Source organism: Pempheris klunzingeri, chromosome 20, assembly GCF_042242105.1.
Source record: "Pempheris klunzingeri isolate RE-2024b chromosome 20, fPemKlu1.hap1, whole genome shotgun sequence".
Lineage (NCBI taxonomy): Eukaryota > Metazoa > Chordata > Actinopteri > Acropomatiformes > Pempheridae > Pempheris > Pempheris klunzingeri.
In genome coordinates this window covers 1,968,563-1,995,402 of record NC_092031.1, presented here as the reverse complement: position 1 = coordinate 1,995,402, position 26,840 = coordinate 1,968,563, and the positions used below count along the sequence as shown (strand labels likewise).

The window sequence follows — 26,840 nt, the reverse complement described above, 5'->3', positions numbered from 1 at the left end:
GGATATCCTACAACCAGGATGAAGATATCATCCAAGTTGCATTTATTGATATTTTTCATATTTCAAAATGAAGGTGAGAAGAGATACAGAAATCACAGATGAGCCAATAATACAATTCTAAAAAATGCTGTAGTTCATACCAAGCACTTTATACAAGTTATGTTTCACAACAATTCCTGCAACTGAACAGTTTCTATCCTGTGTGGACTTTCATGTGTTTCTTTAAGGTTACCTGTTGTGTAAATCTTTTCCCACAAACACCACAACCAAAGAGTTTCTCTCCTGTGTGGATTCTCACGTGTCTCTTTAGGGTTTCCTGCAATGCAAATCGTTTCCCACAATAGCTGCAAGCAAACTGTTTCTCTCCTGTGTGGATTCTGTGGTGAAGACGTAGGGATCCCTGCCATTTAAATCGTTTCCCACAAAAATCACAACTAAATGGTTCCTCTCCAGTGTGAAGACCCATATGTGCCTTCAGATTTTTCTTATGTTTGAATTTTTTCCCACAAACATCACAACTAAACTGTTTCTCTCCTGTGTGAAGTCCCATATGTTCCTTCAAATTTCCCTTATGTCTAAATTGTTTCCCACAAACATCACAACTAAATGGTTTCTCTCCTGTGTGGATTATCATGTGTCTCTTTAGGTTTTCCTGCAATGCAAATCGTTTCCCACAATCACTGCAAGCAAACCGTTTCTCTTCTGTGTGGATTCTCAAGTGTGTCCTCAGGCTTACCAACAATGCAAATTGTTTCCCACAAACATCACAACCAAATTGTTTCTCTTCCATGTGAAGACCCATATGTCTCTTCAGATTTTTCTTATGTTTGAATATTTTCCCACAAACATCACAACCAACCTGTTTCTCTCCTGTGTGAAGTCCCATATGATCCTTAAGATTTCCCTTACGTTTGAATATTTTCCCGCAAACATTACAACCAAACAGCTTCTCTTCTGTGTGGATTCTCATGTGTCTCCTTAGGGTTCCTGGCAATGCAAATTGTTTCCCACAAAAATCACAACTAAACTGTTTCTCTTCTATGTGAAGTCCCATATGTGCCTTCAGATTTCTCTTATGTTTTAATATTTTCCCACACACATCACAACCAACCTGTTTCTCTCCCGTGTGAAGTCCCATATGTGCCTTCATATTTCCCTTATGATTGAATATTTTCCCACAAACATCACAACCAAACTGTTTCTCTTCTGTGTGAACTGTCTGTGAACCTTCCCAAGTATTTCCATCTGACCCAGACTCCCTGGCCTCCATCCAACCACTGTCACTGTCACTGTCTTCACTTTCAGGACCAGAATCTGCCAAAGATTCTTGTCTGTCTTCATTCTTGACTTCAATCTCTGAAGTCTTTTCATCAGTACTTAGTTGTGAGTGACCATCTGGATCTTGGTTCCTGGCTGGTTCTGATCCTCCACAGTCCTCTCCACCACTTTCTGTTTTTATCTGTGTAGCTGAGCTGCTAACTGGAGGCTCTGCCTCTCTGTTGTCCTCAGTTTGGCTTTGATGAAGCTGTGAAGACTGAGGTTTCTCTTCATCTTCACTCTTCACAGGAACTGCAGTGGATGGAAACCTGGTGATATCAGGCTCCTCCAGTCTATTAAGCTGTTCTCCCTCCTGACTGGTCCAGACTTCATCCTGTTCCTCTTTCATGTGGAGGGGCTCTGGGTGCTTCTGCTCCAGGTTTGGGCTCCACTGAGGGGGATCCTCTTCTTTAATCACCAACAGCTGCTGGACATTTGCAAGGAACACTGAAACACACACACAGCCATTATGGATAAGGTTGACTTTATATTCACACTGATATTTCTGCTAACTTCATGCTAGTGAGAACATCGATGAGTCCCGGTGATCCTCAGCATTGGCAGTTGCAAAATTTGAAAATGAACAACAATAAATCAATAATGTGAAAGATGGAGTTCCCTTAGCAGATATTAGGATAGAGGACAACGATGTGTGTAACTATTGTAATGGAGAAACATCAATAGCAACAGAGGAAGTCTTTGTTAGTGTTTGACTGCAATTTGCTTCAATATTGTCTGCCAAGTTAAAAGATTGACTGCAGAGACACTGCAGAATAACTGCACCAGACAACATACATTTGCCAGCAACTTCAAAAAATCTTCAAAGCAAAACTGTTTCTCTAATTTGATATGGTTATGGTTCTGCTTAGGTCAGGCTTTAGAACCTAATGACCCAGTTAGTTTTAGATAAAAGATCCTGGTTTGGGTTAAAATAATTGTTTGGGTAAAGTTAGGGACCTTCGTCATCATGGTAACAATAATAACCACTTGGCTAAAGTTAGGGAATGACCAAGGTCACTGTTAAAGACCTACAGTGACTGTCCATAGAGGAGAAACAAACACTGGTCTCCTGTGTCAACATCAAATGTTTTGTTGACCCGTCTAACCACCCCAACCTCGTACCGTCACGTGAGCAGTGCCTTAACCTTCTTTCATCCAATCTACACCAGTGTCCTGCAGAAGAGCTCTCTCTCTAGAAACATTTCATCATTTATTTTACTTACTTGACAGTAAACACTGTGTCAAAAACAGTTTGGTCTCGATCAAACACTCAGTAACTGATGCTGTTGCTGTTGTTAGGTTACAAATTTCTGTCAGTTAAGATGAGTAATGTTGTTTTCTGAGATGATTTTCTGTAATTTCTCTGAGCTCTTCTAACATTTTTTGAAGTGTGCAGGGCTGAGTTTGAAAAGAGTGATATCCTGCATTTCCATGCACCAATTAGGATTTGGCAACATTAAGATGTATTGATGTTTGCAGTATAAACACAAGAGTCCACAGTTTCTCTGGACCTGAAGTGGACTCCCCACATAGACTCTGTCTGTGAAAAGGCTCAGCAGAGGTTGTACTTCCTGCTACAGCTCAGGAAGTTTAACCTGCCACAGCAGCTGCTGATCACCTTCTACTCCGCCATCATCCAGTCTGTTCTCTGCACTTCTATCACGGTCTGGTTCGGATCGGCCTCCAAACAGGACGGGCACAGACTGCAAAGGACAATCAGGTCTGCAGAGAGGATAATTGGGGCCGATCTGCCCTCCATCCAGGACGTGTACCTGTCCAGGGTCAGGAGGAGGGCAGGTAACATCTCTGCAGACTCCTCACACCCTGCACAGAAACTCTTTAAACTCCTCCCGTCTGGTAAACCACCAGACCCTTTTTACTTTTACACAGTTAAACCAGCTGAGAACATCACACCGTGATTTATATTAGTAACTAAAGTGAACATGAGCCTCGGTGAGGCTGCAACTCTGCCTCCTATTAGTTAGCAAGCTAAGCTAACTTCAGCAGCACTGTGGCGATTAATAAGAGGAGCAAGAGAGCAGATGAACATGTACAAACCTAAACTGTGTAAATGGACTTTAGGGTTGAAAACCGCATCCAGTAGTTTGTATCGTCGCTCGTTTTCTTTTAAACGAGTCAGTTCCTCCTCGAAATCTGCTATTGTTCTTTCAAACAGCTCAAATATCTCATCTTCCGCATCCAGTCGCTGTTTCAGCAAAGCTCTCAGCCTTTGGAGCTTCGACATATCGCTAAACACACAGACAGAAGCTTTTTCTACTTAAAACTCCGTTTAAACGTTACTGAAGCAGCAGCAGTGAAAACAATGAAAAGCGGCCTGGTCAAGAAACCAGGAAGTACAAACCACGTGATATGACGCATTTCCGCATTTAACAGGAAACCACGTGACCTCTTCTTCTTCTTCTTCGGGTGAAAGAGTGTAGACACTATAAGAGTGTGTTGCTGCTCTCTACTGTTTGACAGTCATTGATATTTACTGTGCAGATTCTCCACCAGTTTCTTCCTCGTCGTCCAGGTATTCAGGCGGAGTGAGGTGCACAGAATAAAACTGTTTCTCCAGCTGCTTCCAGGTCTTTGAACAACTTCCTCCTTTGGTGGCTAATTGGTTTGGTTAGACACTTAAAGTGACGGACCCTCTGATGTGAAAGGAGTGAGAGCAGGTATGGGGGCAGGGGGCACTGATGTACTACTTCATGTGGAGTGCAGTCAGATGCTCAACCTTACAATAATCATTTTAATAATTAATCTTAACAAATTGCATTCTCCACTGGGAATAAAAGGAACAGACTAACCGTGAATGTTATGTATATGTATATATGTGTATGTGCATCCTTATAAACTGCATCACCGTGAGGTTTGTGAGCTGCGCGGCGGCGGAGAGGGTGAAGCCCTGCATAGAGTGGTGAAGGCAGCTCAGAGGACCATTGGGCTGGAGCTCCCTCACCTCGACACACTATACGCCAGCAGACTGAGGAAGAAGGCCAGGAGCATCACACTGGACACCACACACCCTGGAAACCCCTTGTTTGAACCACTTCCGTCTGGGAAGCGGTTCAGAACTTTGAAATCCACCACAAACAGGCTGAGGAACAGCTTCTACCCCAGAGCTGTGGCCTCCATCACACCCCTCCTCCGTTTCCAAGAACTCCTAACCAGGACGACTTCAGCTGCCTCTAAGCACAGAGGCGAGCTTAACACACTGCACTATCTTTGCACAAACACTGCATTCACTTTCTCATGCTGAAATTGCACTGCTCTGTATATTTTGTATATACTGTTAGTTATTTTTGATAATTGTGTATATATATATTTCTTTTTCCTATTTTTATATCTTCATCTCTATTTATTGTCTTGTTTGTAAATGTCATATGGGAGAGGTCAGATGGAATTTCATTGTACTTTGTCGTATAATGACAATAAACCTGATTCTGATTCTGAAAACAGCATTATCTCAAGACGCTTTACATAAAGAGCAGGTCGAGACCAAACTCTTTAATTAGAAAGAGACCCAACGATTCAGGAATTCAAAATTAAAGATTCAAGAATCCCCACATGAGCAAGCATCAAATATTATACTGAGCAACAGTGGCAGGAAGAACTCCCCTTTAATGGGAAGAAACCTCAGCAACCAACGCACTAACAGTGACTGTAGTACTAACAATAGGAGTGTAACTAATAAATTAGAAGTATGGTAATATTAAAAAAAACATGACGAGTGGACGGCAATCTGCAGCAGTGATTCATGAAGCAGAGAACCACAGCAGCAGGTCCAGGACCAGGATCCACAGGAACCTGAGAGATGAGAAAAGCACAGAAAGGCTCCGGGGAAGATGGCAAGATAATGGTAGACATGAGACATAATGATGGAGAGGAAGAGGAGGACAGAGAATAGAGAGGAGCCCAGTGAATCATAGGAGTCCCCCAGCAGTCTGAGCCTATAGCAGCATAACTAGGATCTGGTCCAAGGCCTGGTCCAGCCCTGAACTATAGGCTTTATCAAAAAGGAAGGTTTTTAGTCTGCTCTAAATGTAGAGAGGGTGTCTGCTCCTACCAGGATGAAGATATCATCCAGGTTGCATTTATTGTCATTGTTCCTATTTCAAAATTAAGGGGAGAAGAGATACAGGAAATATAGAAGATGGGCCAATATATAATTTTAAAAAAAAGCAATAGTTCATACCAAGCACTTTATACAAGTTATGTTTCACAACAAATCCTGCAACTGAACAGTTTCTATATTGTGTGGACTTTCATGTGGTTATTTAAGGTTCCCTGTTGTGTAAATCTTTTCCCACAAACACCGCAACCAAAGAGTTTCTCTCCTGTGTGGATTACCATGTGTCTCTTTAGGGTTACCTGCCATGCAAATTGTTTCCCACAACAGCTGCAAACAAACTGTTTCTCTCCTGTGTGGATTCTCTGGTGAACATGTCGGGATGCCTGCCATTTAAATCGTTTCCCACAAACATCACAACTAAATGGTTCCTCTCCACTGTGAACACCCATATGTGCCCTCAGATTTTTTTTCTGTTTGAATTTTTTCCCACAAACATCACAACCAAACTGTTTCTCTCCAATGTGAACTCCCATATGTTCCTTCAAATTTCCCTTATGTCCAAATAGTTTCCCACAAACATCACAACTAAATGGTTTCTCTCCTGTGTGGCTTACCATGTGACTCTTTAGGTTTCTCTGTGATGCAAGTCCTTTCCCACAAACATCACAGGTAAATGGTTTCTCTCCTGTGTGGCTTACCATGTGTGTCTTTAGGTTTTTCTGTGATGCAAATCCTTTCCCACAAACATCACAGGTAAATGGTTTCTCTCCTGTGTGGATTACCATGTGTCTCTTTAGGGTTGCCTGCCATGCAAATTGTTTCCCACAACAGCTGCAAACAAACTGTTTCTCTCCTGTGTGGTTTCTCTGGTGAACACGTCGGGATGCCTGCCATTTAAATCGTTTCCCACAAACATCACAACTAAATGGTTCCTCTCCACTGTGAACACCCATATGTGCCCTCAGATTTTTTTTCTGTTTGAATTTTTTCCCACAAACATCACAACTAAATGGTTCCTCTCCAATGTGAACTCCCATATGTTCCCTCAAATTTCCCTTATGTCCAAATAGTTTCCCACAAACATCACAACTAAATGGTTTCTCTCTTGTGTGGCTTACCATGTGTCTCTTTAGGTTTCTCTGTGATGCAACTCCTTTCCCACAAACATCACAGGTAAATGGTTTCTCTTCTGTGTGGATTCTCATGTGTCTCCTTAGGGTTCCCTGCTCTGCAAATTGTCTCCCACAAACATCACAACCAAACTGTTTATCTCCTGTGTGGATTCTCATGTGTACCCTTAGGTTTCCCTGCTCTGCAAATTGTCTCCCACAAACATCACAACCAAACTGTTTCTCTTCTGTGTGAACTGTCTTTGAACCTTCGCAACTATTTACATCTGACTCAGACTCCCCGGCCTCCTTCAAACCACTTTCACTGTCACCACTTTCAGGCCCAGAATCTGCCAAAGATTCTTGTCTGTCTTCATTCTTGACTTCAATCTCTGAAGCCTTTTCATCAGTACTTAGTTGTGAGTGACCATCTGGATCTTGGTTCCTGGCTGGTTCTGATCCTCCACAGTCCTCTCCATCACTTTCTGTTTTTATCTGTGTAGCTGAGCTGCTAACTGGAGGCTCTGCCTCTCTGTTGTCCTCAGTTTGGCTTTGATGAAGCTGTGAAGACTGAGGTTTCTCTTCATCTTCACTCTTCACAGGAACTGCAGTGGATGGAAACCTGGTGATATCAGGCTCCTCCAGTCTATTAAGCTGTTCTCCCTCCTGACTGGTCCAGACTTCATCCTGTTCCTCTTTTATGTGGAGGGGCTCTGGGTGCTTCTGCTCCAGGTTTGGGCTCCACTGAGGGGGATCCTCTTCTTTAATCACCAACAGCTGCTGGACAGCTGCAAGGAACACTGAAACACACACACACAGCCATTATGGATAAGGTTGGCTTTATATTCACACTGATATCTCTGTTAACTTCATGCTAGTGAGAACATCGATGAGTCCCGGTGATCCTCAGCATTGGCAGTCATTTTCTAACATACTAATAGCAAAATCTGAAAATGAACAACAACAAATCAATAATGTGAAAGATGGAGTTCCCTTAGCAGATATTAGGATAGAGGACAACGATGTGTGTAACTATTGTAATGGAGAAACATCAATAGCAACAGAGGAAGTCTTTGTTAGTGTTTGACTGCAATTTGCTTCAATATTGTCTGCCAAGTTAAAAGATTGACTGCAGAGACACTGCAGAATAACTGCACCAGACAACATACATTTGCCAGCAACTTCAAAAAATGTTACAAATCTTCAAAGCAAGACTGTTTCTCTAATTTGATATGGTTATGGTTCTGCTTAGGTCAGACTTTAGAACCTAATGACCCAGTTAGTTTTAGATAAAAGATCCTGGTTTGGGTTAAAATAATTGTTTGGGAAAAGTTAGGGACCTTCGTCATCATGGTAACAATAATAACCACTTGGCTAAAGTTAGGGAATGACCAAGGTCACTGTTAAAGACCTACGGTGACTGTCCATAGAGGAGAAACAAACACTGGTCTCCTGTGTCAACATCAAATGTTTTGTTGACCCGTCTAACCACCCCAACCTCGTACCGTCATGTGAGCAGTGCCTTAACCTTCTTTCATCCAATCTACACCAGTGTCCTGCAGAAGAGCTCTCTCTCTAGAAACATTTCATCATTTATTTTACTTACTTGACAGTAAACACTGTGTCAAAAACAGTTTGGTATCGATTGAACAGTCAGTAACTGCTGCTGCTGTTGTTAGGTTACAAATTTCTGTCAGTTAAGATGAGTAAAGTTGTTTTCTGAGCTCTTCTCACATTTTTTGAAGTGTGCAGGGCTGAGTTTGAAAAGAGTGATATCCTGCATTTCCATGCACCAATTAGGATTTTGCAACATTAAGATGTATTGATGTTTACAGTATAAACACAACTGTCCACAGTTTCTCTGGACCTGAAGTGGACTCCCCACAGAGACTCTGTCCGTGAAAAGGCTCAGCAGAGGTTGTACTTCCTGCTACAGCTCAGGAAGTTTAACCTGCCACAGGAGCTGCTGATCACCTTCTACTCCGCCATCATCCAGTCTGTTCTCTGCACTTCTATCACGGTCTGGTTCGGATCGGCCACCAAACAGGACGGGCACAGGCTGCAAAGGACAATCAGGTCTGCAGAGAGGATAATTGGGGCCGATCTGCCCTCCATCCAGGACGTGTACCTGTCCAGGGTCAGGAGGAGGGCAGGTAACATCTCTGCAGACCCCTCACACCCTGCACAGAAACTCTTTAAACTCCTCCTGTCTGTTAAACCACCAGACACAGAGACAGTTTCTTCCTCCAGGCCGTCACCCTGATGAACTCTCCCTGGTCTCAGAGACTCAGGAACCACTGTGCAATAGTCCCAAACTGCACATTTGCACTATACTTGAACTACTTTTTGGTGTACACTCCAAAATGGAGATCGAGGAGCCTTAACCTCATAATTCGGAGTTGATGATACATGTTATTATTGTGGGGTAAAAATCTCTTCGTCAGGTCTTTGACAACACCTGAGTTAAAAGTACTTCAAATAGTTCAAAAAGTCAAAAAGGACCTTGTGAAGGTCAGTAAAAAAGACTGAATTAGAAAACCATGCTACAGTAATACAATTATCTTCACCCCTCCACTGTCCGAGCAGCTTGCCCACATGAACTCATGGCAGTGGTCCAACAACTGGCAGTAATCTAACCCCAACTTTTTCAAACATAATGGTGACAAAAACTGAATATATGTGAACTAAAACATACAAAAGCGGTCAAATAAGGGTCCTTACACATTTGATTCAAACTTGACATAATGTGTTGCTGCTGTGTGGCTCCACCAAACGGTGAGGACTGATGTTTCTCTGTCTTTTGAACAAAGGGCTCCCTCTCTGAACTCAGCTTCCCAGAGTCCTTTAGCTTCACACGTGTGTGTGAAATTACTCCTGGACTCAGTTTTACAGCCACCATTGGTTCATGTGTGAAACATGACCTACAACCTCAGGTCAATAAAACCAGAGCTCCCTCTCCAAAACTCTCTCACCTCCGTTTGCTCATTCTAGTAAAGACAAAGCTGAAATAAATGGCTAAAACGATCCTCAGTTAGAAAAGGTAAGAGGTTAGACTTTACTTTTACACAGTTAAACCAGCTGAGAACATCACACCGTGATTTATATTAGTAACTAAAGTGAACATGAGCCTCGGTGAGGCTGCAACTCTGCCTCCTATTAGTTAGCAAGCTAAGCTAACTTCAGCAGCACTGTGGCGATTAATAAGAGGAGCAAGAGAGAAGATGAACATGTACAAACCTAAACTGTGTAAATGGACTTTAGGGTTGAAAACCGCATCCAGTAGTTTGTATCGTCGCTCGTTTTCTTTTAAACGAGTCAGTTCCTCCTCGAAATCTGCTATTGTTCTTTCAAACAGCTCAAATATCTCATCTTCCGCATCCAGTCGCTGTTTCAGCAAAGCTCTCAGCCTTTGGAGCTTCGACATGTCGCTAAACACACAGACAGAAGCTTTTTCTACTTAAAACTCCGTTTAAACGTTACTGAAGCAGCAGCAGTGAAAACAGTGAAAAGCGGCCTGGTCAAGAAACCAGGAAGTACAAACCACGTGATAGACGCATTTAACAGGAAACCACGTGATCTCTTCTTCTTCTTCTTCTTCGGGTGAAAGAGTGTAGACACTATAAGAGTGTGTTGCTGCTCTCTACTGTTTGACAGTCATTGATATTTTACTGTGCAGATTCTCCACCAGTTTCTTCCTCGTCGTCCAGGTATTCAGACGGAGTGAGGTGCACAGAATAAAACTGTTTCTCCAGCTGCTTCCAGGTCTTTGAACAACTTCCTCCTTTGGTGGCTAATTGCTTTGGTTAGACACTTAAAGTGACGGATCCTCTGATGTGAAAGGAGTGAGAGCAGGTATGGGGGCAGGGGGCATTGGTGTACTACTTCATGTGGAGTGCAGTCAGATGCTCAACCTTACAATAATCATTTTAATTATTAATCTTAACAAATTGCATTCTCCACTGGGAATAAAAGGAACAGACTAACAGTGAATGTTATGTATATGTATATATGTGTATGTGCATCCTTACAAACTGCATCACCGTGTGGTGTGATTCATGAAGCCAGAGAACCACAGCAGCAGGACCAGGACCAGGATCCACAGGAACCTGAGAGATGAGAAAAGGACAGAAAGGCTCCGGGGAAGATGGCAACATAATGGTAGACAAAGCAAATTCTCACATTCAAATCACGGCCAATTGACAGGGAGAGGAAGAAGAAACATGTTAGGAAATAGGAAATGTGCAGACACGCTTATGCTAATACATTTTTATGTTAGTACATTTATGCTTTATTATCATGAAGTTTTAGCCTGATGCAGGACTGTGTGATAGTTGCTGTGACCTTTACACAGACCAAAGAGATGTGTGTTGCTGTAGGATGTATCAGACTGTGCTTGCATTCTTGAGATAAAGAAGAGTTCGAGAAGGCCTTGAACGGTGAGAAGCCAGGACACCTGCGCTTCCCACCAACCGCCCCTGCAAGGAGGAGAGGGAGCAGGGTGAGGAGGAGGACTGCTGAGAGGAGGAACTTTGCTTATACATGTTACATATATGCTTGACAGACACAGACTGCTCAGTGCAGATGTAGATCTTTGCCTGTACTCCTTGCTTGTTGCAAGTAAAACTTTGAACTGAGATCTCTGTCTCTGAGAGTTTATCTTGTGTGTTGGGAAATTAATGGTACGAACTAACAGCGAAAATACAGTTCTGGTCTTATAGAAATAATTTCCTGACATAATTGGTCCTTCGAGCCGGATGTGCAATATCTGGACGCCTGAGGAAGCCCTGGAAGCCTGAGAGGACAAAATCCATGCATGGTCAGACTACGGTCTGTATTGGTCATCCTTTTCTGGGACCACGATGGCTGACAGGGCTCTCTGAGGGTGCCCGGTGACGCACATCCACTTCGATGGACGCATAAAGACACAGCACATGGAAGATTTGATACTGCAGTTACAGCGCAAGATAGGTTGAAATTCCTAGAAGGGTTTGAGTCCCATAAAATAGTTTGTGAGTCTGGCAGACGCAGTGACGTCGGGACAAGAAAGCGCTGATTAGGAGAATTTTAGGAGAATCTACCAGGTAAATTGTGTTGATTCCTAACAGGTACTCCAACCTCAAGTTGGACAGGGGAATAACCTCCTAATTTGAGATTTGTGTTCTAAGAATACAACAAAGGCCTGCACACATACATACATTTGTGAGTGAATGTGAGAGTGAATGTGGTAATTCCTCGAGGTTTGAAGCCACAATAGGTGGTATCGGAATTACAGTTTGTTGTTTTATCTTCACAAAAGATTAAGTTTTGGTGCAGTGAAAAGTATATGAGACATGTTTTTAAGTAAGTATCCTTATTTGTCATTCTACTTATCCTAGTCTATATCAAGGATAAGCACGTGTCTCATCGTGACAGACTGCAGAAGTTACTGCCAACACTTAAATCTGCAAAGATGATAATAAAGTTTACCGCTGAAACTCCACTACTTCCTGCTGTTTGATTATTTTGTCAGGACTCACCCTTATACCCTTATAGTGTCTACACTCTTTCACCCGAAGAAGAAGAAGAGATCACGTGGTTTCCTGTTAAATGCGGAAATGCCTGTTATCACGTGGTTTGTACTTCCTGGTTTCTTGACCAGGCGGCTTTTCATTGTTTTCACTGCTGCTGCTTCAGTAACGTTTAAACGGAGTTTTAAGTAGAAAAAGCTTCTGTCTGTGTGTTTAGCGACATGTCGAAGCTCCAAAGGCTGAGAGCTTTGCTGAAACAGCGACTGGATGCGGAAGATGAGATATTTGAGCTGTTTGAAAGAACAATAGCAGATTTCGAGGAGGAACTGACTCGTTTAAAAGAAAACGAGCGACGATACAAACTACTGGATGCGGTTTTTAACCCTAAAGTCCATTTACACAGTTTAGGTTTGTACATGTTCATCTTCTCTCTTGCTCCTCTTATTAATCGCCACAGTGCTGCTGAAGTTAGCTTAGCTTGCTAACTAATAGGAGGCAGAGTTGCAGCCTCACCGAGGCTCATGTTCACTTTAGTTACTAATATAAATCACGGTGTGATGTTCTCAGCTGGTTTAACTGTGTAAAAGTAAAGTCTAACCTCTTACCTTTTCTAACTGAGGATCGTTTTAGCCATTTATTTCAGCTTTGTCTTTACTAGAATGAGCAAAGGGAGGTGAGAGAGTTTTGGAGAGGGAGCTCTGGTTTTATTGACCTGAGGTTGTAGGTCATGTTTCACACATGAACCAATGGTGGCTGTAAAACTGAGTCCAGGAGTAATTTCACACACACGTGTGAAGCTAAAGGACTCTGGGAAGCTGAGTTCAGAGAGGGAGCCCTTTGTTCAAAAGACAGAGAAACATCAGTCCTCACTGTTTGGTGGAGCCACACAGCAGCAACACATTATGTCAAGTTTGAATCAAATGTGTAAGGACCCTTATTTGACCGCTTGTGTATGTTTTAGTTCACATATATTCAGTTTTTGTCACCATTATGTTTGAAAAAGTTGGGGTTAGATTACTGCCAGTTGTTGGACCACTGCCATGAGTTCATGTGGGCAAGCTGCTCGGACAGTGGAGGGGTGAAGATAATTGTATTACTGTAGCATGGTTTTCTAATTCAGTCTGTTTTACTGACCTTTACAAGGTACTTTTTGACTTTTTGAACTATTTGAAGTACTTTTAACTCAGGTGTTGTCAAAGACCTGACAAAGAGATTTTTTCCCCACAATAATAACATGTATCATCAACTCCGAATTATGAGGTTAAGGCTCCTCGATCTCCATTTTGGAGTGTAAACCAAAAAGTAGTTCAAGTATAGTGCAAATGTGCAGTTTGGGACTATTGCACAGTGGTTCCTGAGTCTCCGAGACCAGGGAGAGTTCATCAGGGTGACGGCCTGGAGGAAGAAACTGTCTCTGTGTCTGGTGGTTTAACAGACAGGAGGAGTTTAAAGAGTTTCTGTGCAGGGTGTGAGGGGTCTGCAGAGATGTTACCTGCCCTCCTCCTGACCCTGGACAGGTACACGACCTGGATGGAGGGCAAATTGCAGTCAAACACTAACAAAGACTGCCTCTGTTGCTATTGATGTTTCTCCATTACAATAGTTACACACATCGTTGTCCTCTATCCTAATATCTGCTAAGGGAACTCCATCTTTCACATTATTGATTTGTTTTTGTTCATTTTCAAATTTTGCTATTACTATGTTAGAAAATGACTGCCAATGCTGAGGATCACCGGGACTCATCGATGTTCTCACTAGCATGAAGTAATGTTACCAGAGATATCAGTGTGAATATGAAGTCAACCTTATCCATAATGGCTGTGTGTGTGTGTTTCAGTGTTCCCTGCAGCTGTCCAGCAGCTGTTGGTGATTAAAGAAGAGGATCCCCCTCAGTGGAGCCCAAACCTGGAGCAGAAGCACCCAGAGCCCCCCCACATAAAAGAGGAACAGGATGAAGTTTGGACCAGTCAGGAGGGAGAACAGCTTAATAGACTGGAGGAACCTGATATCACCAGGTTTCCATCCACTGCAGTTCCTGTGAAGAGTGAAGATGAAGAGAAACCTCAGTCTTCACAGCTTCATCATAGCCAAACTGAGGACAACAGAGAGGCAGAGCCTCCAGTTAGCAGCTCAGCTACACAGATAAAAACAGAAAGTGATGGAGAGGACTGTGGAGGATCAGAACCAGCCAGGAACCAAGATCCAGATGGTCACTCACAACCACGTACTGATGAAAAGGCTTCAGAGATTGAAGTCAAGAATGAAGAAAGACAAGAATCTTTGTCAGATTCTGGTCCTGAAAGTAAAGACAGTAACAGTGGTTGGATGGAGGCCAGGGAGTCTGGGTCAGATGTAAATACTTTGGAAGGTTCACAGACAGTTCACACTGAAGAGAAAAAGTTAGGTTGTGATGTTTGTGGGAAACGATTTACAAAGCAGTCAAGCTTAAGGAGACACTTGAAAATCCACACAGGAGAGAAACAGTTTGGTTGTGATGTTTGTGGGAAACAACTTACAAGACAGGAAACCCTAAGGAAACACATGAGAACCCACACAGGAGAGAAACAGTTTGGTTGCGGTGATTGTGGGAAAAGATTTGCATATCAGGTAACCTTAAAGAATCACATGAGACTTCACACAGTAGAGAAACAGTTTTGTTGTGATGTGTGTGGGAAACGATTTAAAAGACAGGAAACCATAAAGATACACATGAGAATTCACACAGGAGAGAAACCATTTAGTTGTGATGTTTGTGGGAAACGATTTAACTGGCCGGGAGACCTAAAGATACACATGATAATCCACACAGGAGAGAAATCATTTAGTTGCGTTATTTGTGGGAAAAGATTCACATACAAGAAAAATCTGATGAATCATATGAGAGTTCACATAGAAGAGAAACAGTTTGGTTGCGGAGTTTGTGGGAAAAGATTCAAACACAGGAGAGGTCTGAAGGCACATATGAGCGTTCACACAGAAGAGAAACCATTTGGTTGTAATGCGTGTGGGAAAACATTCAAACATAAGGCAGTTCTGAAGAGACATATGAGAGTTCACACTGGAGAGAAACAGTTTGGTTGTGATGTTTTAGGGAAACAATTTACACGGCGGGGAACCCTAAGGACACACATGAGAATCCACACTGGAGAGAAACAGATTGGTTGTAATGTTTGTGGGAAACAATTTACACGGCGGGGAACCCTAAGGACACACATGAGAATCCACACTGGAGAGAAACAGTTTGGTTGTAATGTTTGTGGGAAACAATTTACACGGCGGGGAACCCTAAGGACACACATGAGAATCCACACAGGACACCAACTATTTGCTTGTGATGTTTGTGGGAAAAGATTAAAATATGAGAGAAGTCTGAAGAAACATATGAGAGATCACGCAGAAGAGAAACTATGTGGTTGCAGTGATTTGGGGAAAAGACTTACACAACATGAAACCTTAAAGAACCACACGATAGTCCATACAGAAGAGAAACCATTTGGTTGTGCTTTTTGTGGGAAAACATTCAAGTATAAGGCAAATCTGAAGGTACATATAGGACTTCACACTGGAGAGAAACAGTTTGGTTGTGATGTTTGTGGGAAATGATTTGCATTGCCGGGAAACATAAGGACACACATGAAAGTCCACACAGGAGAGAAACTGTTCAGTTGCAGGATTTGTTGTGAAACATAACTTGTGTAAAGTGCATGAACCACAGCATTTTTTAGAATTGTATTATTGGCTCATCTGTGACTTCTGTATCTCTTCTCACCTTCATTTTGAAATATGAAATCAATAAATGCAACCTGGATGATATCTTCATCCTGGTTGTAGGATATCCACGAGTAGCTATGATGTTTTTCTTCTTGAGTTTGGTTCCAGAGCCGACACTGTGCATGGAGGCAAGCCCAACTATATCTAGCTGGTAGCACTCAGCCTCCCGCACCAGCTCCGGCTCCTTCTCTGCCAGAAAGGTGACGTTCCATGTCCCTAGATCCAGTCTACGATGCTGGGGACCGCACGCCCAGGACCCTGCCTCAGCCTGTCACCCGGCTCTCCATGCACCCATGCCTGTAGCGGCCCCTGCAGGTGTTGAGCCCACAGGGTTGCGGTTCCACGTTATTCCTTCGGGCGTTTCCCGGGCCCAGCCACCAGACGCTCGCCGGCGGGTCCCCTCCCAGGTCTGGATCCAGAAGGAGAACCCGAGCGAGGGAACGTTGTTCTTTCAGTTCCTCTTCATACAGGGTGTTTTGAACTGCTCTTCGTCTGCCCCCTTCCCTGGAACCACCAATAACACAGCTCCAAGGTTCACAGGGGCGCACAAACTCCCCCACCACGACAAGGTGGTGATTCATTGGGGGAGTCCCAATGAATTGTTAAGATTGGCCAGCTGGTGGAACAGGTTGTGTCATTCAAATACCTGGGGACTGAGATTGACACAGCCTTATCTTTCAATACATACACGGCCTCCATCTACAGAAAGCTCCGGTCCTTCAGACATTCTGATCATGGTTTACAAATCACTGATCGAATCTGTGCTCACTTTCAACATAGTATCCTGGTACAATTCACTCACAAAACAAAACTGTCCCGCATCCACAAAACAGGCTGAGAAAATAATTGGATCCCCCCTCACAGAACTTTACACCCAGGCAGTTACCAGGAAAGCCACCACCATCACACAGGACCCCACCAATCCTTCCAACTCTTACCATCAGGTCGCTGCTATAAAGTCCCACTTTCATTTTCACCACCCGGAACAGTTTGAAACAACAAATCAAAGTCCCACCCAGATACACTGCACTGTCATATATATATATTGCATAATGTTTGTCTTTGTACTTTGTCTCGTGTGTTTTTATCTATTTATTTCGGAGCCTACCAAAGATGAATTTCTGTCACTTGAACAGACAATAAAGGTTCTCATCTTATCTTGTTAAGATTAAATAAAAAAATGATTATTGTAAGGTTGAGCATCTGTGGCAACCATAGAAACAATAGAGAGACCTGAAGGAATCCCCATTATAACTAGAAAGGTAAACATGATATGCACTGACTGAACAAAGATTAGAGAAATAAAATGAATATTTCTCATTTGAAATGTTATCAAAATACATTTAATGTCTTAAAATAGTGCCTCAAATGCACCACAAGTGGAACACAATTACGTTGATATCCACATATCTAGAATTGTTAATGTATTAACATGTAATAAACACATTTCTCACCGTGACAGACTGCAGAAGTTACTGCCAACACTTAAAAGCTGCAAAGATGATAATAAAGTTTACCGCTGAAACTCCACTACTTCCTGCTGTTTGATTATCTGTTATCAGGACTCACCCTTATACCCTTATAGTGTCTACACTCATTCACCCGAAGAAGAAGAAGAGATCACGTGGTTTCCTGTTAAATGCGGAAGTGCCTACTGCCCACGTGGTTTGTACTTCCTGGTTTCTTGACCAGGCGGCTTTTCATTGTTTTCACTGCTGCTGCTTCAGTAACGTTTAAACGGAGTTTTAAGTAGAAAAAGCTTCTGTCTGTGTGTTTAGCGACATGTCGAAGCTCCAAAGGCTGAGAGCTTTGCTGAAACAGCGACTGGATGCGGAAGATGAGATATTTGAGCTGTTTGAAAGAACAATAGCAGATTTCGAGGAGGAACTGACTCGTTTAAAAGAAAACGAGCGACGATACAAACTACTGGATGCGGTTTTCAACCCTAAAGTCCATTTACACAGTTTAGGTTTGTACATGTTCATCTTCTCTCTTGCTCCTCTTATTAATCGCCACAGTGCTGCTGAAGTTAGCTTAGCTTGCTAACTAATAGGAGGCAGAGTTGCAGCCTCACCGAGGCTCATGTTCACTTTAGTTACTAATATAAATCACGGTGTGATGTTCTCAGCTGGTTTAACTGTGTAAAAGTAAAGTCTAACCTCTTACCTTTTCTAACTGAGTATCGTTTTAGCCATTTATTTCAGCTTTGTCTTTACTAGAATGAGCAAACGGAGGTGAGAGAGTTTTGGAGAGGGAGCTCTGGTTTTATTGAATTCAGTCTTTTTTACTGACCTTTACAAGATACTTTTTGACTTTTTGAACTATTTGAAGTACTTTTAACTCAGGTGTTGTTGAAGACCTGACAAAGAGATTTTTTCCCCACAATAATAACATGTATCATCAACTCCAAATTATGAGGTTAAGGCTCCTCGATCTCCATTTTGGAGTGTAAACCACCACCTGCAGAATGTTTTGTTAAGCTCTTTTCTCATTTATATCACGTAAAAAACTCCAGCTGATATAATAACTTAGCAATTATCAGAATCAGAACCAACTTTTTATGGCCACGTTTGTACAAGCAAACAATGAATTTGAAACTTGTTTCTCTATTTACAGTAAAAAAAAAAAAAGAAAAAGAAATAAACTACAACAATAAGAACAATAAAGTACTCATGACAACAGTATGTACAGTGGAGGTAGTTGTGGTGCACAAAGTAGTTCAAGTATAGTGCAAATTTGCAGTTTGGGACTATTGCACAGTGGTTCCTGAGTCTCTGAGACCAGGGAGAGTTCATCAGGGTGACGGTCTGGAGGAAGAAACTGTCTCTGTGTCTGGTGGTTTAACAGACAGGAGGAGTTTAAAGAGTTTCTGTGCAGGGTGTGAGGGGTCTGCAGAGATGTTACCTGCCCTCCTCCTGACCCTGGACAGGTACACGTCCTGGATGGAGGGCAAATTGCAGTCAAACACTAACAAAGACTGCCTCTGTTGCTATTGATGTTTCTCCATTACAATAGTTACACACATCGTTGTCCTCTATCCTAATATCTGCTAAGGGAACTCCATCTTTCACATTATTGATTTGTTGTTGTTCATTTTCAAATTTTGCTATTAGTATGTTAAAAAATGACTGCCAATGCTGAGGATCACCGGGACTCATCGATGTTCTTACTAGCATGAAGTTACCAGAGATATCAGTGTGAATATGAAGTCACACTTATCCATAATGGCTGTGTGTGTGTTTCAGTGTTCCCTGCAAATGTCCAGCAGCTGTTGGTGATTAAAGAAGAGGATCCCCCTCAGTGGAGCCCAAACCTGGAGCAGAAGCACCCAGAGCCCCTCCACATAAAAGAGGAACAGGATGAAGTCTGGACCAGTCAGGAGGGAGAACAGCTTAATAGTCTGGAGGAGCCTGATATCACCAGGTTTCCATCCACTGCAGTTCCTGTGAAGAGTGAAGATGAAGAGAAACCTCAGTCTTCACAGCTTCATCAAAGCCAAACTGAGGACAACAGAGAGGCAGAGCCTCCAGTTAGCAGCTCAGCTACACAGATAAAAACAGAAAGTGGTGGAGAGGACTGTGGAGGATCAGAACCAGCCAGGAACCAAGATCCAGATGGTCACTCACAGCTAAGTACTGATGAAAAGACTTCAGAGATTGAAGCAGATTCTGGACCTGAAAGTGGTGACAGTGACAATGACAGTGGTTGGATGGAGGCCAGGGTGCCCAAGTCAGATGTAAACACTTGGGAAGGTCCACAGACAGTTCACATAGAAAAGAAAAAGTCAGGTTGTGATGTTTGTGGGAAACGATTTACAAAGCAGGCAAACCTAAGGAGACACTTGAAAATCCATACAGGAGAGAAACAGTTTGGTTGTGATGTTTGTGGGAAACGATTTACAAGACAGGAAACCCTAAGGACACACATGAGAACCCACACAGGAGAAAAACCATTTGTTTGTGGTGATTGTGGGAAAAGATTTGCATATCAGGAACTCTTAAAGAGACACATGAGACTTCACACAGTAGAGAAACAGTTTTGTTGCGATGTTTGTGGGAAACAATTTAAAAGACAGGAAACCATAAAGATACACATGAGAATCCACACAGGAGAGAAACCATTTAGTTGTGATGTTTGTGGGAAACGATTTAACTGGGCGGTAGGCCTAAAAATACACATGATAATCCACACAGGAGAGAAATCATTTAGTTGCGTTATTTGTGGGAAAAGATTCACATACAAGAAAAATCTGATGAATCATATGAGAGTTCACATAGAAGAGAAACAGTTTGGTTGCGGAGTTTGTGGGAAAAGATTCAAACACAAGAGAAATCTGAAGAATCATATGAGCGTTCACACAGAAGAGAAACCATTTGGTTGTGAGGCTTGTGGGAAAACATTCAAACATAAGGAACATCTGAAGAGACATATGAGAGTTGGCACTGGAGAGAAACAGTTTGGTTGTGATGTTTGTGGGAAATGATTTGCATTGCCGGGAAACATAAGGACACACATGGAAGTCCACACTGGAGAGAAACTGTTCAGTTGCAGGATTTGTTGTGAAACATAACTTGTGTCAAGTGCATGAACCACAGCATTTTTTAGAATTGTACTATTGGCTCATCTGTGACTTCTGTATCTCTTCTCACCTTAATTTTGAAATATGAAATCAATAAATGCAACCTGGATGATATCTTCATCCTGGTTGTAGGATATCCACGAGTAGCTATGATGTTTTTCTTCTTGAGTTTGGTTCCAGAGCCGACACTGCATGGAGGCAAGCCCAACTATATCTAGCTGGTAGCACTCAGCCTCCCGCACCAGCTCCGGCTCCTTCTCTGCCAGAAAGGTGACGTTCCATGTCCCTAGATCCAGTTTACGATGCTGGGGACCGCACGCCCAGGACCCTGCCTCAGCCTGTCACCCGGCTCTCCATGCACCCGTCCCTGTAGCGGCCCCCGCAAGTGTTGAGCCCACAGGGTTGCGGTTCCATGTTATTCCTTTGGACTTGGCCCGGGCCCAGCCACCAGACGCTTGCTTGCGGGCTCCCCTCCCAGGTTTGAATCCTGAAGGAGTCCCCGGTTAACCTAACCCGAGCGAGGGAACGCTGTTCTTTCAGTTCCTCTTCATACAGGGTTTTTTGAACCGCTCTTCATCTGCCCCCTTCCCTGGAACCACTTTGCCGTGGGAGATCCTTCCAGGGGCAATAGCTCACCGACAACACAGCTCCAAGGATCACAAACTCCACCACCACGATAAGGTGATGATTCATTGGGGGAGTCCCAATGAATTAAGATTAAGATTAATTATTAAAATGATTATTGTAAGGTTGAGCATCTGTTGCAACCATAGAAACAATAGAGAGACCTGAAGGAATCCCCATTATAACTAGAAAGGTAAACATGATATGCACTGAACAAAGATTAGAGAAATAAAATGAACATTTCTCAATACAAACTTTATCAAAATACATTTAATGTCTTAAAATATTCCATTTACCATTTAGACAGAAGGAAGGATTGACAGTTTAAATAAAAGTGCCTCAAATGCACCACAAGTGAAACATAATAGCGTTGATATAAACATATCTAGAATTGTTAATGTACTAACATGTAATAAACACATTTCTCATCGTGACAGACTGCAGAAGTTACTGCCAACACTTAAAAGCTGCAAAGATGATAATAAAGTTTACCGCTGAAACTCCACTACTTCCTGCTGTTTGATTATCTGTTGTCAGGACTCACCCTTATAGTGTCTACACTCATTCACCCGAAGAAGAAGAAGAGATCACGTGGTTTCCTGTTAAATGCGGAAATGCCTGTTATCACGTGGTTTGTACTTCCTGGTTTCTTGATCAGGCCGCTTTTCACTGTTTTCACCGCTGCTGCTTCAGTAACGTTTAAACGGAGTTTTAAGTAGAAAAAGCTTCTGTCTGTGTGTTTAGCGACATGTCGAAGCTCCAAAGGCTGAGAGCTTTGCTGAAACTGCGACTGGATGCGGAAGATGAGATATTTGAGCTGTTTGAAAGAACAATAGCAGATTTCGAGGAGGAACTGACTCGTTTAAAAGAAAACGAGCGACGATACAAACTACTGGATGCGGTTTTCAACCCTAAAGTCCATTTACACAGTTTAGGTTTGTACATGTTCATCTTCTCTCTTGCTCCTCTTATTAATCGCCACAGTGCTGCTGAAGTTAGCTTAGCTTGCTAACTAATAGGAGGCAGAGTTGCAGCCTCACCGAGGCTCATGTTCACTTTAGTTACTAATATAAATCACGGTGTGATGTTCTCAGCTGGTTTAACTGTGTAAAAGTAAAGTCTAACCTCTTACCTTTTCTAACTGAGGATCGTTTTAGCCATTTATTTCAGCTTTGTCTTTACTAGAATGAGCAAACGGAGGTGAGAGAGTTTTGGAGAGGGAGCTCTGGTTTTATTGACCTGAGGTTGTAGGTCATGTTTCACACATGAACCAATGGTGGCTGTAAAAAGAGTCCAGGAGTAATTTCACACACATGTGTGAAGCTAAAGGACTCTGGGAAGCTGAGTTCAGAGAGGGAGCCCTTTGTTCAAAAGACAGAGAAACATCAGTCCTCACCGTTTGGTGGAGCCACACAGCAGCAACACATTATGTCAAGTTTGAATCAAATGTGTAAGGACCCTTATTTGACCGCTTTTGTATGTTTTAGTTCACATGTATTCAGTTTTTGTCACCATTATGTTTGTTTGAAAAAGTTGGGGTTAGATTACTGCCAGTTGTTGGACCACTGCCATGAGTTCATGTGGGCAAGCTGCTCGGACAGTGGAGGGGTGAAGATAATTGTATTACTGTAGCATGGTTTTCTAATTCAGTCTTTTTTACAGACCTTCACAAGGTCCTTTTTGACTTTTTGAACTATTTGAAGTGCTTTTAACTCAGGTGTTGTCAAAGACCTGACGAAGAGATTTTTACCCCACAATAATAACATGTATCATCAACTCAGAATTATGTGGTTAAGGCTCCTCGGTCTCCATTTTGGAGTGTAAACCAAAAAGTAGTTCAAGTATAGTGCAAATGTGCAGTTTGGGACTATTGCACAGTGGTTCCTGAGTCTCCGAGACCAGGGAGAGTTCATCAGGGTGACGGCCTGGAGGAAGAAACTGTCTCTGTGTCTGGTGGTTTAACAGACAGGAGGAGTTTAAAGAGTTTCTGTGCAGGGTGTGAGGGGTCTGCAGAGATGTTACCTGCCCTCCTCCTGACCCTGGACAGGTACACGTCCTGGATGGAGGGCAGATCGGCCCCAGTTATCCTCTCTGCAGACCTGATTGTCCTTTGCAGTCTGTGCCCGTCCTGTTTGGTGGCCGATCCGAACCAGACCGTGATAGAAGTGCAGAGAACAGACTGGATGATGGCGGAGTAGAAGGTGATCAGCAGCTCCTGTGGCAGGTTAAACTTCCTGAGCTGTAGCAGGAAGTACAACCTCTGCTGAGCCTTTTCACGGACAGAGTCTCTGTGGGGAGTCCACTTCAGGTCCAGAGAAACTGTGGACTCTTGTGTATATACTGCAAACATCAATACATCTTAATGTTGCCAAATCCTAATTGGTGCATGGAAATGCAGGATATCACTCTTTTCAAACTCAGCCCTGCACACTTCAAAAAATGTGAGAAGAGCTCAGAGAAATTACAGAAAATCATCTCAGAAAACAACATTACTCATCTTAACTGACAGAAATTTGTAATGTAACAACAGCAGCATCAGTTACTGAGTGTTTGATCGAGACCAAACTGTTTTTGACACAGTGTTTACTGTCAAGTAAGTAAAATAAATGATGAAATGTTTCTAGAGAGAGAGCTCTTCTGCAGGACACTGGTGTAGATTGGATGAAAGAAGGTTAAGGCACTGCTCACGTGACGGTACGAGGTTGGGGTGGTTAGACGGGTCAACAAAACATTTGATGTTGACACAGGAGACCAGTGTTTGTTTCTCCTCTATGGACAGTCACCGTAGGTCTTTAACAGTGACCTTGGTCATTCCCTAACTTTAGCCAAGTGGTTATTATTGTTACCATGATGATGAAGGTCCCTAACTTTACCCAAACAATTATTTTAACCCAAACCAGGATCTTTTATCAAAACTAACTGGGTCATTAGGTTCTAAAGTCTGACCTAAGCAGAACCATAACCATATCAAAGTAGAGAAACAGTCTTGCTTTGAAGATTTGTAACATTTTTTGAAGTTGCTGGCAAATGTATGTTGTCTGGTGCAGTTATTCTGCAGTGTCTCTGCAGTCAATCTTTTAACTTGGCAGACAATATTGAAGCAAATTGCAGTCAAACACTAACAAAGACTTCCTCTGTTGCTATTGATGTTTCTCCATTACAATAGTTACACACATCGTTGTCCTCTATCCTAATATCTGCTAAGGGAACTCCATCTTTCACATTATTGATTTGTTTTTGTTCATTTTCAAATTTTGCTATTAGTATGTTAGAAAATGACTGCCAATGCTGAGGATCACCAGGACTCATCGATGTTCTCACTAACGTGAAGTAATGTTACCAGAGATATCAGTGTGAATGTAAAGCCAACCTTATCCATAATGGCTGTGTGTGTGTTTCAGTGTTCCTTGCAAATGTCCAGCAGCTGTTGGTGATTAAAGAAGAGGATCCCCTTCAGTGGAGCCCAAACCTGGAGCAGAAGCACCCAGAGCCCCTCCACATAAAAGAGGAACAGGATGAAGTCTGGACCAGTCAGGAGGGAGAACAGCTTAATAGACTGGAGGAGCCTGATATCACCAGGTTTCCATCCACTGCAGTTCCTGTGAAGAGTGAAGATGAAGAGAAACCTCAGTCTTCACAGCTTCATCAAAGCCAGACTGAGGACAACAGAGAGGCAGAGCCTCCAGTTAGCAGCTCAGCTACACAGATAAAAGCAGAAAGTGATGGAGAGGACTGTGTAGGATCAGAACCAGCCAGGAACCAAGATCCAGATGGTCACTCACAACTAAGTACTGATGAAAAGACTTTGTCAGATTCTCGTCCTGAAAGTAAAGACAGTGACAGTGGTTGGAAGGAGGCCAGGGAGTCTGGGTCAGATGTAAATACTTTGGAAGGTTCACAGACAGTTCACACAGGAGTGGAACAGTTTGGTTGTGATGTTTGTGGGAAACGATTTAAATGGAAGGGAACCATAAGAAGACACATGATGAGCCACACTGGAGAGAAAAAGTTTGGTTGTGATGTTTGTGGGAAACGATTTACACAGCAGGGAAAACTAAGGACACACATGAGAAGCCACACCGGAGAGAAACCATTTAGTTGTGATGTTTGTGGGAGACGATTTTCAGTGCAAGGAAACCTAAGGATACACATGAATATCCACACAGGAGAGAAACCATTTAGTTGTGATGTTTGTGGGAAACGATTTAGAAGACAAGACTCCCTAAAGAGACACATGAGAATCCACACAGGAGAGAAACCATTTAGTTGTGATGTTTGTGGGAAACGATGTGGACGGCAGGGAACCCTAAGGGAACACACAAGAAGCCACACAGGAGAGAAACTGTTTGGTTGTAATGTTTGTGAGAAACGGTTTGCATTGCTGGCAAGCCTAAGGAGACACATGAGAATCCACACAGGAGAGAAACCATTTAGTTGTGATGTTTGTGGGAGACGATTTGTAGAGCATGGAAACCTAAGGATACACATGAGAATCCACTCAGGAGAGAAACAGTTTGGTTGTGGTGTTTGTGGGAAACGATTTACACAGCAGGGAACCCTAAGGACACACATGAGACGCCACACAGCAGAGAAACTATTTAGTTGTGATGTTTGTGGGAAACAATTTAAAAGACAAGACTCCCTAAAGAGTCACATGAGAATCCACACAGGATAGAAACTGTTCAGTTGCAGGATTTGTTGTGAAACATAACTTGTGTTGGGATGAACTATCGCATTTTTTAGAATTGTAATATTGGCCCATCCTCTATAATTTCTGTATCTCTTCTCACCTTAAATTTGAAATATGGAAAAATATCTAGAAATGCAACCTGAATCATATCTTCATCCTGGTTGTTGGATATGCAAAAGTACATGGGTACACGTTTTTTTTTTTTCTTCCACTCCCTGTCAATTGACCATGAATTGAGTGTGAGAATTGTTTAACATTCAAGATGGCGGCCATTTTATGTTTCTCCAAACCATCTCATCTCATTTTCTATACCGCTTATCTGCAAGTCATCCCAGCTGACTTTGGGTGAGTGGCAGGGTCACCCTGGACTGGTCGCCAGGGCCACATATAGAGACAGGCAACCATTCACTCTCACACTCACACCTACGGACAATTTAGAGTTACCAATTAACCTAATGTGCATGTCTTTGGATTGTGGGAGGAAGCCGGAGAACCCGGAGAGAACCCACGCTAGCATGGGGAGAACATGCAAACTCCACACAGAAAGAAAATCGTGATTTGAACCCAGGACCTTCTTGCTGTGAGGCAACAGTGCTAACCACCATGCCACCATGCTGGCCCTTCTCCAAACCAAGTGTTCATTAGATTTTAACATTTTCTGAACCAAGAATGCATGTTAATATTTCTAGACACCTGCATAATTGGTAAATGGTTTTTTCTAGTGCGCATGTGTTGAGTATATGCAGCCTGTTACAATTTCTCCTGCTAGTTTTCTTATTTTTTCTCACTTTTAACTATATTTTTAAAATATTTGTTTTACTTTTTGTTGGTAATATTTTTTTAAGACGTTCTCTCTCCAATACATGCTGGTTGGAGAGTGATCTTGTCATCTTTTTGCTGTGAAAGTACTACTTTAACTCTGCTGGGTGCAGTAAACATATGGCTGTTGGTAGCCGTTTTGTCTACACGAGTGATCAGCTGATTGCTCTGAAAGCTGCTGGCATCTTGACAACAAGATCTTCACAAATTCCAGAAGAATTGTGGAGGAAAACACACTGAGGTTGCAGAGGAGAGAAGAACCAGCGGAGGAGAGAAACCAGAAGGAGCCAACGGAGGCGTATGGAGGAAAAGAAATCTAAACCCTGTCTCTCCATCGTTACTATGG

General features: G+C 42.6%; 4 protein-coding genes and 1 pseudogene across 4 annotated transcripts; 3 read left to right on the top strand and 2 right to left on the bottom strand.

Annotated features, from left to right (window-relative positions):
- Window positions 1-157: 157 nt before the first annotated feature.
- On the bottom strand, window positions 158-3,562 carry LOC139220141 (gastrula zinc finger protein XlCGF57.1-like; annotated as a pseudogene).
- A 1,969-nt stretch (window positions 3,563-5,531) lies between these two features.
- On the bottom strand, window positions 5,532-10,009 carry LOC139219379 (zinc finger protein 83-like). The gene is made up of 2 exons (XM_070851203.1): window positions 9,739-10,009; window positions 5,532-7,289 (listed from the first exon to the last, which is right to left on the bottom strand). The coding sequence occupies exons 1-2, from the start codon at window positions 9,923-9,925 to the stop codon at window positions 5,569-5,571; spliced, it is 1,908 nt and encodes a 635-aa protein (XP_070707304.1). The 5' UTR covers window positions 9,926-10,009; the 3' UTR covers window positions 5,532-5,568.
- Window positions 10,010-12,173: 2,164 nt separating this feature from the next.
- LOC139219378 (oocyte zinc finger protein XlCOF6-like) lies at window positions 12,174-15,845 on the top strand. The gene is made up of 2 exons (XM_070851202.1): window positions 12,174-12,416; window positions 13,849-15,845. Exons 1-2 carry the CDS (start codon window positions 12,230-12,232, stop codon window positions 15,612-15,614), a joined length of 1,953 nt encoding a protein of 650 aa, XP_070707303.1. The 5' UTR covers window positions 12,174-12,229; the 3' UTR covers window positions 15,615-15,845.
- Window positions 15,846-17,508: 1,663 nt separating this feature from the next.
- LOC139219390 (gastrula zinc finger protein XlCGF57.1-like) lies at window positions 17,509-20,423 on the top strand. Its single transcript, XM_070851214.1, has 4 exons — window positions 17,509-17,751; window positions 19,028-19,465; window positions 19,517-19,995; window positions 20,065-20,423. The coding sequence occupies exons 1-4, from the start codon at window positions 17,565-17,567 to the stop codon at window positions 20,263-20,265; spliced, it is 1,305 nt and encodes a 434-aa protein (XP_070707315.1). The 5' UTR covers window positions 17,509-17,564; the 3' UTR covers window positions 20,266-20,423.
- Window positions 20,424-21,733: 1,310 nt separating this feature from the next.
- LOC139220140 (zinc finger protein 771-like) lies at window positions 21,734-25,641 on the top strand. Its single transcript, XM_070852210.1, is given in 3 exon segments — window positions 21,734-21,920; window positions 24,387-25,462; window positions 25,465-25,641. Coding segments are annotated over 3 exon segments (1,386 nt in total). The 3' UTR covers window positions 25,588-25,641.
- The last annotated feature ends 1,199 nt before the right edge of the window (window positions 25,642-26,840 follow it).

Coding starts and splice junctions, on each gene's coding strand:
- LOC139219379 (XM_070851203.1), bottom strand. CDS start 9,925: ATGTCGAAGCTCCAAAGGCTGAGAGCTTTGCTGAAACAGCGACTGGAT. Junction 7,290..9,738: donor AGTCCATTTACACAGTTTAG/GTTTGTACATGT, acceptor TGTTCCTTGCAG/CTGTCCAGCAGCTGTTGGTG.
- LOC139219378 (XM_070851202.1), top strand. CDS start 12,230: ATGTCGAAGCTCCAAAGGCTGAGAGCTTTGCTGAAACAGCGACTGGAT. Junction 12,417..13,848: donor AGTCCATTTACACAGTTTAG/GTTTGTACATGT, acceptor TGTGTGTTTCAG/TGTTCCCTGCAGCTGTCCAG.
- LOC139219390 (XM_070851214.1), top strand. CDS start 17,565: ATGTCGAAGCTCCAAAGGCTGAGAGCTTTGCTGAAACAGCGACTGGAT. Junction 17,752..19,027: donor AGTCCATTTACACAGTTTAG/GTTTGTACATGT, acceptor TGTGTGTTTCAG/TGTTCCCTGCAAATGTCCAG. Junction 19,466..19,516: donor AGATTCTGGACCTGAAAGTG/GTGACAGTGACA, acceptor TGCCCAAGTCAG/ATGTAAACACTTGGGAAGGT.